Raw genomic sequence first — 16,188 nt, forward strand, 5'->3', positions numbered from 1 at the left:
TTGCTTCTGAAATGGTGCTGTCCTTTTGTGTCCTCCGATTACAGTACGTGGAAGAGACATGGGAGCTGTGTTGAAATGGACATGGCATTCTGTCTTCTTCAGTGTCTGTGTGTGTCCATACAAATGACAATATCTAAACTGCGAAGAAAATAGTCATGCCTTATGACCTTCCTCCAACCCTGTATGTTGGTTTCATTTTGAGATACATATTGAAAAGCTATAACCCTTCTGCCTGTATGAATAGATGAGGGGGTTTGAGAGGGGTAATAAGGTGCCCTATAATCAGTCCTGAGCTGTATTATAGGGTCGAGTAAAAGGAGCTGAAGCTACTCTGAGGACTTTTTTTGTGTATGTGAGGTATAATTATGCTTAATAAAATAAAGAATTTTAAGTGGAGGAAAAGTTGAAGAAGCGCCTGTCTTCTGTTTTGAGATATGCTACTCTCTTAATGAGTATATCATGTGTGTCGTCTTCTGGTTAGTCAGGCCTCAACTCTCAACGTGTGTGTGTGTGTGTGTGGTTTATTGGACCATAGCATTACAACTTCCAACATTAGCTTGAAAGCAAGAATGCCTGCCTACTGCACTTGGTTGAGAATTCGAGAAATCAGATGGATGCCTTGGTGGGTTAGTACAAACCCATATAGATTTTGATGAAAATACATTTAAATAGGAATACCTGGGGCGAAGAAGTAACAGAGGAAGCAGGAAGCAGGACTTGCCTGGGGAAAGGGGGTGTTCGTTTCTGACCTGTGAAAATTCAGGCTTGGAATATCAAGAACTTGCAAGTAATTACAACTTGTATACAAGGCAACTTTCAGAATTTCAAGCAAGTTGGAAAATTCTGAGTGGCTGTTATTTTTTAGATTTGCTATCGGGGTGCTGTAGATAATGTTCTGTTCCAAAATAGGTGGGGAACCCTCTTTTCCAGAAGTTGATATCCCGATCAAAGTGTGTTTTATGCGCCTTCTCCTTCTTCTTCTTCGAGTTGTTTGGTACTGATGTCCACATTGCATCACATGTTGATAGTTCACCTTGACTATCAGAAGCAGTTTTAGCTATGTATAATTAAGATACCATTTCAAGAAAACTGCAGGTGAATATGCAGTTTTGCAGACTTTTTATTCAGAATGTGTTCACAAACAGAAAAGAGTTGGGTTCACCTTTGGGACCATCAAGTTATTGAAAGTTGGAAAGCATTGATCTTACATGGGTTTCTCTTATTTGGACTTTTTATTCCTAATCTGTTAACATTGCTACCACTTACTTTCAACTTCTCCCACAAACTTGCTTTTTGAAAGCCGATTGTTAGGGCTATGATGTCCGTTATAAGCCATGGAAAATTTCCTTTATGTTGCACATCTTAATAAATTTATTTTCCCTTTCCCTTTCCCTTCTCAGGGTTAGTCTGAGCGATGGAAGCGACAGCGACAGCAGTTCAGCATCTTCACCCCTCCGCCACGAACCCCCACCTTTATTAAAAACCAACAATAACCAGGTACTGTTTTGTGGCATGACTGCTGCAGCCACCATCACTTCATTTTCCCAGTGGATATTTTCTCTCTTGTCCTTCTGCCTTGGGAGCCATTTGGTCAGTGTAAAACAGAGAGAGTGTCCTGTGTGACAAAAACAGAGATAAACTATTACTTCTGTCTTATACATCGTGGGTGTGGGTGCTTAAGCTGAGATTCCTGCATTGCAGGGGGGTGGATTAGATGGTCCTTTGGTCCCTTCCCACTCGACGATTCTGTGACACATGCTTGGTAATATTATTGAAACATATACGAGAAGGCGTGCAGCAGCTTTCCCCCTCTAATAACAACTGTTAATTTGGCGAAGAGTTAAATGCTAGCACTGTGGTCATACGAACAACCTTCAGAAATTTGCTGCGACACAATTATTGTACAAATCATTAATAATAAAACTGCTCATAAAGTTCTGCATCCGGCTACCATGATTTCTGACCAAGCTAAAGGTAAAGGGACCCCTGACCATTAGGTCCAGTCGTGACCGACTCTGGGGTTGCGGCGCTCATCTCGCTTTACTAGCCGAGGGAGCCGGCGTACAGCTTCCGGGTCATGTGGCCAGCATGACTAAGCCGCTTCTGGCGAACCAGAGCAGCACACGGAAACGCCGTTTACCTTCCCGCCGGAGCGGTACCTATTTATCTACTTGCATGTGCTTTTGAACTGCTAGGTTGGCAGGAGCAGGGACCGAGCAACGGGAGCTCAGCCCATCGCGGGGATTCGAACCGCCGAGCTTCTGATCGGCAAGTCCTAGGCTCTGTGGTTTAACCCTCTGACCAAGCTATAAAAACATAAGAGTATCACCAACTGCGATAATCCCTGGGATGTGCATGTGGTCAAGAGGTTTAAAATATGCACATATCCGCTTCATATAATTCTGCTTCAAACTGGCCTTTAAGAACAGAAAATGTTGAGTTAGGTGTGGGGCTTTTGCTTCCAATTGTATCATTTGGACAGTGCAAGCTTCGAAGGAGCACCGGGCTTTAATTATTTTATTTTATTTATTAAACTTATATACTGCCCTTCATCCTAAGAACTCAGAGCGGTTCACAGAAAAAATATGTAGGTTAGATAAATTGGCTGCTGAACATCCTTAAACCATTGAGATATTTGGTTGTGGAATTTCTCGTGATCCTCAGTCCTAGCCCTATGATCCCCTTAAATATTTACTCTTATTTTCTAGATTCTAGAAGTGAAGAGTCCTATAAAGCAGAGTAAATCTGATAAACAGATAAAGAATGGCGATTGCGATAAGGTAAATGAAAAGAAATAATATTTGCATCATGCTTCATAATCTTTATTAAATCTGTAAAAAGTATTGGATCTTTCAGTATATAAGAAACATTGGTTGGCACATGCCTTAATGAAGTGTTTTTTAGTTACTCAATATTTTAGTATTTATTCTACATTTTAATTACTTATTATGTATATATTGTTCTCTTAAATGAAGTGAAGTTGAATAGTTCAATTTCAGGCCCAGTTCAAGGTACAGGTAATCTTATAAACCCTAAAAGACTTAGAATCCAAATATGTGAAGGAACGTCTTTTTCCACACCAGAGTGCCTGTGTTTGCCCAACACACTAAAAGTGTGCTATGTAACAACAAAAGAAAGGGGGTGTTTGGCCATAGCACTATGGTTCTGGAATTCAATGCGCTTCCTAAGAGGTACACCTTACAATTTGTTCACAACAGGTTAAGATGAGTTTTAATTTGCCCATACAGTGGTACCTCGGGTTAAGTACTTAATTCGTTCCAGAGGCCCATTCTTTTTTTTTTTTTTAATGATATTTATTAAAGTTTCCAATAAAAACAGAACACATCAGTAAAAGAAAATTAAAAGTAAAAAGAAAAATACACAATACAAAAATACACAATACAAAATACAAAAAAAAGAAAAAGAAGAAACAATTAAAAACAATACCACCTTTTCATCACCACTTTTGAATTTACTTATTTTCTGGACCTTCTCGTACCTCCCTCTTTTGTATTACAGTTCAATTTGTTTGTCCAGCAATTTCTTTCCCTCTTTTTTAATCCCAATCCTTAATCTTAATATGGTATAACATTAAATTCTTATCTATTAATAGCCAATTTTCCGTTCTTTTAACCTTTTTATGCCTAATCCTTAATCTTAGTCTATATATAACTTTAACGCCTGTACAGCTAGAAACCACTTAATTTCAATCCATCATCACTCTAACATTCTTTGATTTTGCAATGTTTCTGTAGATAATCTTTAAATTTCTTCCAATCTTCTTCCACCGACTCTTCTCCCTGGTCACGGATTCTACCAGTCATTTCCGCCAGTTCCATATAGTCCATCAGTTTCATCTGCCATTCCTCCAGTGTGGGCCAGAGGCCCATTCTTAACCTGAAACTGTTCTTAACCTGAAGCACTATTTCTGGGTTAGTGGAGTCTGTAACCTGAAGCGTATGTAACCCCAGGTACCACTGTATCTTGCTGAATTTTTTTTTTAGCAGTTAGCTACATTATTGTTAGTATCATGGCTTTATTATACATCACTGTGTTTTATGACATACTTAATTCATTGCAACTTGCGCACATTTAACTTGTGTCATCGCAGTTTTACGTTCATGGCAGCAAGCCAACTGAAAATGCATAAATCTAATGCATGTGAGGTGGAGAGCTTAAATGCTCTTTGCTTTGCTCGCCAGAGTCGGGTAAGCAAGTCGTTGAGCTTAAAAATTCTCCACCTTATAGAGCTGGCTGGCAAAGCCCACTCTTGGGGGGGAAAGCACCATCTTGGAAAAAGTAGGGATAATCACACAAGGGTGGTTCTGAGCTTGTTCTGACTATACACAAAGTTGTGAGTCGGTTGTATTTCCATTGCTTTGCTGTCCTGGAATATAAATATTTGTCTATACACCAGAATACAAATGTGGTGTTTTTTTTAATAAAACATTCGTTTTTTGTTTGTTTTTGAATCGTTTATTTCCAGGCATATCTTGATGAGCTAGTTGAGCTTCACAGAAGGTTAATGACACTAAGGGAAAGACATGTACTGCAACAGGTGAGAGGTCTACTTTCTATGCTAAGCATGTTGTTGTTTAGTCGTGTCAGACTCTTCGTGACCCCATGGACCAGAGCACGCCAGGCACTCCTGTCTTCGTGCTAAGCATAGTACTTTTCAAAGTCGAGAACACAGCTCTGATCTTCTAGTAGAATTTGATAATCCATCCGCCTACATCTTAACAATTGTGACATATGTGCTGAGAGATTAGCATGTTGCAAGATTTTCAAACTATAAGCACTGTTTTCTGCTGAAAAAACACACCACGTCTTCTTGAGGGATATTTCTTTGAGTGTTCCTGGCAATGGCAAACTTCAACAGATTTTTAATGCATCCCTAGCATTACAAATTTCAGTTTGTAACACTGAATTCAGTCTTCTGTATTTTTCAACTATACTTGAGTTTGCATGTTGCAGCTTTGAACGTGTTAGCCGTTCAGTATCAAAACTCAACTTTTCTACTGAGACTTGTGTGTTACCACAGGAAGATTCAAGTGCAGCAACTGTCAAGCCTTGAGCGGTACCTAGCTAAATCATATTCTGAGCAGACCTGTTGAAACCAATGGACTTTAAGTAGCTTAAGTCCATTGATTCCAGAGTGAGTACGCTGAATGTAATTCAGTTGGAATCACCCCAAATAATTTCAGGTGTTGTTTTTTTTTAAAAAAAATAGCACTAGTATTCACTTCAGTTGCATCAAATATTTCTTTTTGTAATGAAATTTACTCTTTGTAATCAAGAACTGATTCCCCAGAAGTTTGGAGATTTGTGTGCATGTATGCACACACATCTGTGCGCGCCATTTCTGATCTCTCCAAATGTGTCTTTCATTGTGGACTTTACTGGCCAAAAAAACAAAGCAAAAAAATGACTGGTAATGAACTGGTTACATGTATTTTGCTAGCAGGAATTTCTATCTTTATATACAATTGCAATTTCTAAATTAAGCTGATAGCATGTATTTTGTACTCTGAATAGGAAAAAAGCAATCTTCTTTTTATGTTTCGTTTACAAATAGTCAGTTGTTAAGAGATTATTTTGCAGTGAGGTTCCCCCGCACTCCAATTTAGTAGTACTATTCCACACATTATAGAGTAACACACCCAGGTTCGCTCGGCAGGGAGCCACAACCAATCCGAGCTCCAACAAATGACGGTGCATGATCAGTTTGTTTTCAGACACTAGTTTATCACATTCACAGTTTACATTTCTTTTAGATGTAGATGTTATGTGTGTCTAAAAAAAAATGTAGTGTGTGAAGTGGCTCATATTCTGTTTAGGAACCTGCATTTCATACTGAGCATATAAAGTCCCGTATTTTTCGCTCCATAAGACACACTTTTTTCCTCCTAAAAAGTAAGGGGAAATGTGAGGGCATCTTATGGAGTGAATGGCGCTGCACAGAGAGAAGAGCTGCGCATCGCCCCTTCAGTGAAGCGGGAGGAGGAACGGAGCCCCTTCTGTTCCTCCTCCCGCTTCGCTGAAGGGGCGCTGCGCAGCTCTCCCTCTCTGCACAGTGCCTCTCCTGGCTTCTGCCTTAGCTGCGCGCAGCCTCTTCCAGGCAGGGGGAGCCTTCATCCTGCTGCCCTGAAGAGTCTTGGCGCGGCTATCCCAGAAGGCAGAACAGCCAGAGGCTATCCCAGAAGCCAGATCCCTCTTGCTGTTCTGGCTTCTGGGATTCAGAATTTTTTCCCCCTTGTTTTCCTCCTCCCAAAACTTGGTGCGCCTTATGGAGCGAAAAATACGGTAATTGTTCAATAGTGCCTTTCATTTGAAACTATGGCTGTCAGTGGATCAGTCCTAAGGGAAATAGAATCAAGGATCACTACTTATTCACCAGGATGTCACAGTAAAGCTATATTAACGGTCATGATACATAAAGTGTGGATTTTGATCCCTAACGACTCAAAGCCAGTAGATGGTCCCAGCAGAATAGTTTGCTGTTGAATCTGTGTGCAGCAGACTGGGATCCAATCCTGTCTGGGATCTTAGCTCTCTGGGTGGCCCTGGGCACTCTTAGCCAAACATTTCATTAGCAGGCTGTAAAGATTAAAATAAGAGTTTGTTTGGGGTTTTTTGTAGCCGTTTTTAAAACCTTTACCATAACACAAGAAATGAACTGCAATGCATAACAATAAATAATAGCTTTTAATGTAGTCTTTTTGGACACGGAGAATTCCAAATCCTTTCAAACCTTTCTTAAAGGTTAAAATGAAATCTTTCCCATTAGCTAAAGCCCAGCCCTTCAAGCAGACATTCTTCCCCAAAGGCATTTCAATTGCTGCAGCGTGATAGATGGCAATGAAATTGATGGAGAATGACTGTGTGTAAACAACTGTACATTAAAACAAAGTAGAGCACACTTCGTCAAGAACAAATAAAACTTCCCTAGGTTCTTGCATCCTGGGTCTAAGTTTAAAGTATTTTAATGTTCTGTTTTTCAACTCTGGTAATCTGAAATCTTGACAGTTATAATCTTAAGTCTTCCCTCCTCCAAGTGTTTTTCAATAGATTAAGAACGTGAGTGCTGATATTAAAAGCATTAACCTGAATTGCCTTGGCAGGCGGTCAAGAATTCCCCTAAAGCTTTCTTGGGTATATCTTGATGTATTCTGTGCCTCCATTAAAACTGAGGGGGTTCATCTCACTCAGATTCACCAGGTGGCTTTGACACTGTAGCTGCATTTCTCAGAGGCCCGGATGAAGAATCGGGTTCAAATGTTCATGTTGCTCCTAGCTGGAGCTTAGAAAGTGTAGATAGCGATCAACAAATGAGATTTTATTTCTCGTTACTTTTAAGAGCACTGCATTGCTTTCAAATGCATCTGTTAACACTTCCTAACTGCTTTTGAATTCCTGAAATTTATTATCATGGGAGTTAATGGAAGGCCCCCTTTTTGGCACAGCATCACAGGGAAGCGTATCAAATATAGTTCTGTTGGGGGCAGGGGGGGGGATGCTTCTGCAAGTTTTTCTGAAATTCTTCATGAACTGCTCGACACGGGGCTAAGGGAAACATACATTAAGAATACATTTTTAACTCTTGGAAAGATACCACAGGCTATTTCCCTGTTAGCCATTGAGTGTTGTGTCAAACGTTGTCATACATGCCCGGGCTGTCAGAGGGAACAGGTGGCTGTTTTCAGCTGACTTGTTGCAATGCATACCGTATTTTTCGCGCCATAAGGCGCACCGGACCATAAGGCGCACCTAGTTTTTAGAGGGGGAAATCAAGGAAAAAAATATTATCCCCCCCCCCAGCCCCAAAGAGCAGTGGACAGGCTGCGCGCAGCCTAGCCGCTTCTCCCAGAGCTTCTCTCCTGGCCGCAAAATTCCCCCACCTCCCGCAAAAGTCCACAGGAGTCGCGCACCCTTTAATGAGCGCGCGGCTTCTGCGGGCTTTTCTACAAGGAGGGAGAAGGGACTGACTGGCCTTCCTTCTCCCAGAGGTTCTCGGGGCTGCGGGGGGAAGCCCAGGTTTTCCCCCCAGCCCCAAAGAGCAAAGAAGCCAAGACAGCGAGCGGGATGGATCCCGCTGGCTCTCTTGGCTTGTGCCATAGCCGCGCACAGCCTCTCCCGGCCAGAGAGGTTGCGCGCGGCTATGGCAATTCCCCCCACCTCCCACAAAAGTCCACAGGAGCCGCGCACCCTTAAGGAGCATGCGGCTCCTGCGGGCTTTTCTACGAGGAGGAAGAAGGGACTGACTGGCTGCGTCAGTCCCTTCTCCCTCCTGGGGAAAAGCCTGCAAGAGCCGCACGGAGCTTGTGTGTGGTTCTTGGGGGCTTTCCCTGCCTGCCTCCCCCCTGCATCCACTCCATAAGACGCACACACATTTCCCCTTACTTTTTAGGAGGGGAAAAGTGTGTCTTATGGAGCGAAAAATACGGTATATGGTTGACATTGTGTATTAGCTTGATACTTGATTGTTTCCAGTCATCCCATCCCATGTGTGCCTCTAGATCAGCAAGAGATCAATGGGCTTACTCATTGAACAATTGCTACCCATTGTATTTGGATCAGCTGCCATGTTAGAGATGCCTCCCATTTCTCCTGTTCCTTCCTTTTACCACAGCACCTGTGTTTTCTCTGCCCTCGTGCCCCAGGAATGCCAACAGGATTGGGCATTCCACCACACCCAGAAGCAGGGGCTCAAATTTGGCTATGCTTCGTGTTATATGCAATATGTTTCCTCTTTGATGGATTGGGTAGAGGGCTCAGAAGTAAATCAGCGGCTATACACAAGTCATAACAGATTTGGCTTTTTCCATAACCATATTTTCATACCAGGAAAAGCTTAATCGGTTGAATTACTGACTGCCACCAAGCAGCAAGACAAAGAAAGGCTTCAAAGTGAAAGAGGGAGCCCTTTCTTCATTGTCTAAAGCACCTCCCAGTCCATTTAGAGTCTGTGAAGACCAAGTGCTGTATATCTCCAGATTTCTCTATATGGTCAGTCACAGCTCCAAATTCCATTGCCTATAAAAACTGAAAGGCATTTCTCAAAGCAGTTGCTTAGAATAGTCCCTCCACATTTTGCTTCACAATTCTCCTTCTACAAGTTTTACTTTTTAAGCTCAGATTCTGGCCTCCTAGTACAGACTCATCTTACCTTCTTGGTGGGCCTAGCTATGCATGTGTTTTTCCTGCCAGTCACAGACACGACTGTTGGCTACCATTCTTCCTGTGCATGCTTTGTTCCTTGCCAGAAGCAAATGAGCACCTGAGAGGGGACAGCTAAAAAATATTAGGTGCCTTAGTTGGTTACTGACCACTTAATACCCTTAATTATATTATCTAGTTTGATTTTGTTGATTTGGTGAGCTACAAAATGAAAGGAGGGACATGATTGCAAAGGGGTGGAGAGTACAGAAATATAAAATGGATTGTATGTCCCAATGAAGCTGGAGGGATTGATACTGAGGAACACCATTTTAATTAAAAGCCTTGGAGTTTCCTTATGTTTCTACTAGTTTGCATTAGTCTAGGGCAGGCATCTCCAAACTCAGCCCTCCAGATGTTTTGGGACTACAACTCCCATCATCCCTAGCTAACAGGACCAGTGGTCAGGGATGATGGGAATTGGGCCAAGTTTGGGGGTGCCTGGTCTAGGGCAAATCCAAGTGAAGTTTGATTGCTTATAGCACCTGAAGGATGAACTATGACCAAAAGATGCTTTTCCTTTGATTATATTGATCCATTTCTCATGTCACTGGCTTCAGGGCTGCATCTTATAGGTAATACACAATCCGTGCAGTTCATATTAACTTAATTTTGAAATAAGAAACTTCCTTTCTACTTAAAACAGGAAAACTCCATCTGCTGAAATAATTCAAAATGTGGCAGGGACACAAGGCAGAGTTTCAGCTCAACTTTTATAATGTAACTCAACAGACCTGGCAATTTGATGCAGTAATGGGAGTTAATGTTGCAGTCCGAATGGATTTTCTTGGTCAACTGTAAACGAGCAACAGATTGAATGTTGGCATTTGAAATAAAGCAAAAGTGAACTTTGGATAGTTCAGCTCATAGGAGAGGGAGTCAAAGGAAAACCTAAAGTAGGTTGCAGATGTCTGTAGGAAGAAGAGGGATTCATTTCTTGCCGTACAATGATGGCAGTAAAATTTAGACAGCTACATTCCCTGCCCCAAAACTAACTGGACTGCTATAAATGTATGTTGATTGTAAAACAAGCATGCATTAGCAGTTGCCTCAGCTCTCTGGCAGAGTGCATGCTTTGCAAAATTCAGGCCCTCCCAACTCCAGTTAAAAAGGATTTCAGACAATTAATAGGGCTAAAGGAAACCTCTGGATGAGATGCTGGAATACAGTCAGAGCAGACTGTTCTGTGCCAGAGTTACCAATCGTTCTACAGAAGGCACTTTCATGCATTCATATTGGCAATCCCCAGGAAGGCAGATAGGAAAACATCATTCTATAGTTTGTTTATTTTGTGAAAATTATACACCGCTTGATTGTAAATGACCTAAAACTGTTTTACAAAAGATAGGATCACTTGTTTTAATCAGTTATTTTAAGGATGCAATTTTTACTTTTACTGTTTTTCCCGCCGCTGCCACTGCTTAGATGACACATACAAAAATATTACGCATAGTTTAATGGCTTTAAAGTTTTTCCACGACAGTACAAGGAACACGCACAAACAATAGGCGTGAAAGAAAACTGATCCACAAAGCCCGTCAATTCACAATGCCATTTTGCAAAATCAGAAGATAAACCATTTTGGATGTCAGCCAAAAAAGTTTCTAACGAAGAAGTTCGTCCTGCAAGAGCTTGACTGGGGAGCGGAAAGGAGTTCCTTTGTCTTTCTAAAATGTTGTAATGCATGGTGGAGTCTTTGGAAGTGGATCTTGCCCAAAGATCTCGCAGGAGATTTAGAAGGTGTTTTTGCATGGCAAAACTCCCTTAACAAGAAGGCAAAAGTGGGGGGACCTGGTACCTTCTGAATGTTGCTGAAGTCCAACTACCACCATCCCTGACCACTGGCCATGCTGTATGCCGCTGGTGGGACCTGGGATCCAGTAACACAGGGTTTCCCAGACTTAGGTCTCCAGCTGTTTTTGGACTACAATTCCCATCATCCCTGACCACTGGTCTTGCTACCTAGGGATGGTGGGAGTTGTAGTCCAAAAACAGCTGGAGATAAAAGTTTGGGAAACCCTGCAATGACATGTGGAAAGGGCACAGGTTCTCCACCCCTTTCTGTGAAAGGAGCAGAATTTTCAATTTATACGTAACATTTTATCTCTCTCTCTCTTTCTTTTTAACGACAGATTGTAAACCTCATAGAAGAAACGGGACATTTTCATATCACAAACACAACCTTTGACTTTGACCTTTGCTCCCTGGACAAAACCACAGTTAGGAAGTTACAGAGTTACCTGGAAACGGCTGGAGCATCCTGAGCACACGGCAGCTGGCTGCATCGAAAACTGTGCTCTCTCTTTTTTAAAAAAAGAAATAAAACATTCAGAGTGATGCAACCAAAATGGCAGCAAACAAACGGAACCAACCAACTCTCTTCAGCTTTATTATTTTGTTTAAAGCCAGTCGTCATCTCTTGATAAAGGAGAAGAAATGTGACAAGCCTCAGAGGATTTGCTCTTCTCAACAAGGAAACGCTCTGGAAGAGTTAGCCTGGATAGCCTTGAAAAAAAAAACACTTAATGAATGTGTATGATATCATGTATCTCTCTATGTGGTGTTCCAGGCCACAAGACGAATGCATGTTCAACACACTGCCTTATTACATAACTGATCTATTTATTATTGCATACGCATATTCTGAAGTCCTTGAGGGAAGGACTCTACCAGATGTTACAAGTCCTTGTGTCCTGTGTATTCTCTCCTTTGATCCAGCGCCACCGCTGTCAAAAGCCTTCTGACCTTGTGCTTGTTTGGACGCCACTTTTTCCTGACTTTTGGGTATTCCCTTGACCAGTTTAAAAGCCCCGTCGTCTTGTTTCCGTTTCCACAGTCCCCCCAAAACGAGATGCCAAGTTGGGGAGCGGGGGTGGCAAAAAAAAAGTCTCTCCTTTTTTTACTGTTCAGTCTGCCATAGCAGAATCCACCCCCCCCCATCAGCTGCCCTTGTGTGTTGACCTCGGACCACAGTAGAAAATGCGCCAAATAGAACCACGACTTGCTTTCTAGCCTTAGTCAATAAACCGGTAGGACGTTCATGAAAAGGAAAGAAGTGTTACTGTATACTATCCTAAATCCAGCATTTTTTCCACCCACATCTTCGTGTATGTTTTAATGTGTTATTAGATACCATAAAAGTGGAAGCACTCTAGAAGTTTGCCATAAAAAAGAGAGAGAGAACTAGTCCCATTTTCTATGGAAATGTTGTAGAAAGTCCTTAATTTGGAGCTATTTATTACTTAGGAGTTCCAGCACTCAACTGCCCAGGTGTGCAGTTCATTCATTTTTGTTACTAAAAATAGAGGCATAAATTTGGTTCTTTGTTCATTCAGTATATTATAATCTGTTTACTTTAGATTTCGGTTTTGGCTCTTTTTCTACCCGATCAATTAAAACGTTTTCATTTAGGCCGTTAGACGATGACAGGATGGGAAACTTTCAAAATTTCATTACTTGTTAAGTAACGTTCATTGATCGTAGGGCTGTCAACCCAATAAAAAAATAATAGTTGATTAATCATGTTAATTTTAATTGATTAATCAATTACACCTGCAGAAGTTTGCATGTGAATAAACAATACTTCTGAAGATAGAAGTCTACTTTCCTTATTTTTAGAAGATTCATGCATATATCGCAGTAGGCATCATCTTAGAAGATACATTTCCTTCTGTATTGAAATGAAGAGGGGGGTGCCTTTTCTAAGACGACACCTGTCATCCGCAGTTTTTGTAAGTACTTGTATTAAATATATATTTTTCAAAAAATAATAATCTGCTGTGCAGTTAAGGGAAAACATTTTCAGTTGGATAACAGAGCATCCTATGGCTGGTTGGTGGGGAAAGCAGAAGAACTGCCACTTCCTAATGCCTGCCAGACTTGCACCAGCCAGGGCAGAAGGTAGGCAGCAGGCCCCCCTCCCACGAGTGGAGTAGGAAAGCTGAAAATATTGCCAATATATTTCACACCTGCCAACCAATGCGCCCGCCCCTTGGGTTTCAGAAAGTACATGGGTAGACAAAGCTAAAAAGCCTGGGACACATATTTCCACGGCCCTCTGGAGCGTATAGTGGCTCATTTACAGTCATACCTCGGTTTAGATGTGCTTCCGGTTGAGTGTTTTCAAGTTACGCTCCGCGGCGACCCGGATGTAACAGAGCGTGTTACTTCCGGGTTTCGGCGCATGCGCAGACGCTCAAAATGACGTCACGCGCATGCTTGGAAGCGGCAAAACCCGACCCGCAGGCGCGTCTTACGTTTTACTCGGGATGCGAACGAGGCTCCGGAACAGATCCCGTTCACATCCAGAGGTACCACTGTAGTTCGATATGTTTAGCCTTTTTGCAGTAAATTCGATTCTACTGCAATATGTTTATTCCTGATGTATATTTTGCCCTTGGAGGCTTAGTTTGGTCCGAATCGAGTCTACACTTCCAGAGTTAACACTAAATACGTGATTTCTGGTAGACGAGTTACCATGCTCTCTAGAGGGCCGTGAAAATTGGTGTTCCCGGCCTTTTTAGACTCGTCCACCCATGTACTTTCTGAAACCCTAAGGGCACATTGGTTGCCCAATGTGATTTTTTCCCACCCAGCTCTGCTGTTCCACTACACACTTCCCCCCCTCCCCTTGGTTTTGATAGCAGGGAAAATGAGAGGCCAGCTCCAGGGCTGATGTGCTCTTCCTCCCTCCCTGGGGTCATGTCAGTGGAACAGGTGAGCTTCGGATCTGGCAGATCCACAATTCCCCCCTTTTTATCCCCAGTTGCTGCAATAAGGAGGCCTCCAACGGCAAACCTCCTTCTTCACCTTCAGACCTCCCACTCCGCTGGCAGAGAGCGGAGGTCCGCAACATTCAAAGGACCCTCTGTCGCCCTCTTCAGGAGCTTAGTATTGCTCCCTAAAAGGTTCTGAATTGGCTAAACACGCTGCAACGTTCAGTGCTATTTTTTCTAGAAAAAGAGGTGCCGGAACTCACCATGAACACCTCCCTTATTCTCTTCGAATGCCAGTGGCTCCCACCAGAGAGGTGCCAGAACTGAGTTCCGGCTGAAAAAAACCATATATCCCTGACCACCCTAACTTCCAGAAATATTTCTTTTTGGTTAAAAATATTACTTTCATTGAACTAATCAGAAACCCATTACGAAACAGGAGGCTGGGGAGGAGACACTTACTGGAAGAAGCCATTCAAGTTAGGATTTCGGTTTTTACCCTCATATGAAAGATGTTGCTTAAGAAATACTTCAGGGTCCAAAGGATCTGTCAGCCTTAAAAAAAAGAAAAAAGAAAAAAAGCCTGTGTTTGAGAAGCCACCGTATTCCCAGTGTCTGTCTGTTTGCCGGCTGCCAGCTGTTGCCACAGAGTCAACCTGTAGAAGCATCTGTGAGTTTCATCATTCCATGCGCAGGGTTTTGTGCGTTAGTGTAAAAACTAGGTTCCTACTTTAGGGGTATTTCTTCATAATCAAATGGGAATTCTTAACTCTGTTTCTTTAAGTCCAAAGAAATTGTTTCCTTTTTTTTCCCTTTCCTTTTTTGTATGTGTGTTTGTTTGGGTGGGTGTTCTTGTTTTTTAAATTAAAATGTTGTTTGACCATAATCTATGGAAAGTCTTTCTCAGGCTTCCAAAAGAACAAGTGTACTTTTTCTTCAGTAATGTTATGACTCTTATTGATGATTGGCATGAAACATACTTGAAGCGTTACGTTCTTTTTTAAGTCCACATGTTAATTAATGTGCAATTGTTGGAGTGGGAGGTTTTTGAAATCTCTTAGCATCAAGCATATGATGTGATGTTGGAGTGTGGAGGGGGTGTCTGAGTGGGGTATTTTTTACACTTTTGTTAACATTTTTATATGAAACGTTTGAAAAGGCTATCTTTCACTTTTTTTAATAGTGCACATTCGACATGTTTCATTTCAGTTGAACACAAAAAAGTGTGTGCTTTTTTTTGGTCCATTTTGACTTTTCTAACTAAATTTTGTGGCAAAAACTCTTTAAGAGGTTGTTGGAAGGAGCACAGGCCCGCATAACTTTGAGTATATATTGGACAAATCACTTTTTATTTTGTTTTTGTTTTTTATAAAAACCTGGCAAAATAAGTCCTTGGAGCCACAAAAATAGTAGCTGGTGTACAGAATTTGTGGGGGTGGAGGGGTTAACTATGTAAAGGGAATATTACTGCAATTACAGTAGACTCTTAACTCTGACTTGCATGTAGTTCATCAGTCACCCTTATAAAATGTTAGTTCTCTAGTTTGGTGAGAATGAGGATGGAATAAACACATTTCAGCTGCATTTGTGTGTTGAAAGTGAAGAGTGTTTTCCACAAAATTCTGGTAGAATAAAAGCTGGTAAGTGGTGTCCTTTTTGGGGAAAAAAATTACTTAGTTATTTTGTATGCTGAAACAAAATAAATCCTTTTTCAATTAACTTCAAATAGTCACATTTATCTAACCGGAACCCAGTCTCTTGGCTATGTGGGGAATTCATACTTTAAGGATGGTTAAAATGCTACAGCATAAACTTACTAACTTTACAGCAGCTTTGTTCCCCTTTCAGTGCAAGAACACCGAACATTTAGCCCTGAGCAGTGTCAGATTTAGAGCAATATGGAAGGTTCGCGTGCATAGGGCACAGAGCTGAGGGGGCACAAAATAATATCGAGAAGATCCAGTGGGGTTTTCTTCTGCCAGTACTCAACAGTACACAGTACAGTCATACCTCGTGTTGCGTTTGCTTCAGGTTGAGCGTTTTCGGGTTGCGTCCCGTGGCGACCCAGAAATACTGGAAAGGGTTACTGTATTTTTTGCTCCATAAGACACACCTAGTTTTTGGAGAAGGAAAGCAAGAAAAAATAATATTCTGAATCTCAGAAGCCAGAACAGCAAGAGGGATCGCTGTGCAGCGATCCCTCTTGCTGTTCTGGCTTCTGGGATAACTGCGCAGCCAGTATTCGCTCCATAAGATG

General features: G+C 41.8%; 1 protein-coding gene across 9 annotated transcripts in view; it reads left to right on the forward strand.

Annotated features, from left to right (window-relative positions):
- The window catches only part of MLLT3 (MLLT3 super elongation complex subunit), a 157,823-nt gene extending 142,173 nt beyond the window's left edge, over positions 1 to 15,650 (forward strand). For all 9 annotated transcript variants that reach the window (XM_080987832.1, XM_080987831.1, XM_080987833.1 and 6 more), the window contains 4 exons: positions 1,401 to 1,497; positions 2,709 to 2,780; positions 4,487 to 4,558; positions 11,349 to 15,650. In XM_080987832.1, the coding sequence (XP_080843958.1) occupies positions 1,401 to 1,497; positions 2,709 to 2,780; positions 4,487 to 4,558; positions 11,349 to 11,480 (373 nt within the window). In that variant the 3' untranslated portion in view covers positions 11,481 to 15,650. The remainder of the gene's footprint in view (positions 1 to 1,400; positions 1,498 to 2,708; positions 2,781 to 4,486; positions 4,559 to 11,348) is intronic.
- Positions 15,651 to 16,188: the final 538 nt, after the last annotated feature.

Source organism: Podarcis pityusensis (genome assembly GCF_964106645.2).
Source record: "Podarcis pityusensis genome assembly, chromosome: 17".
In the NCBI taxonomy this organism is placed as follows: domain Eukaryota; kingdom Metazoa; phylum Chordata; class Lepidosauria; order Squamata; family Lacertidae; genus Podarcis; species Podarcis pityusensis.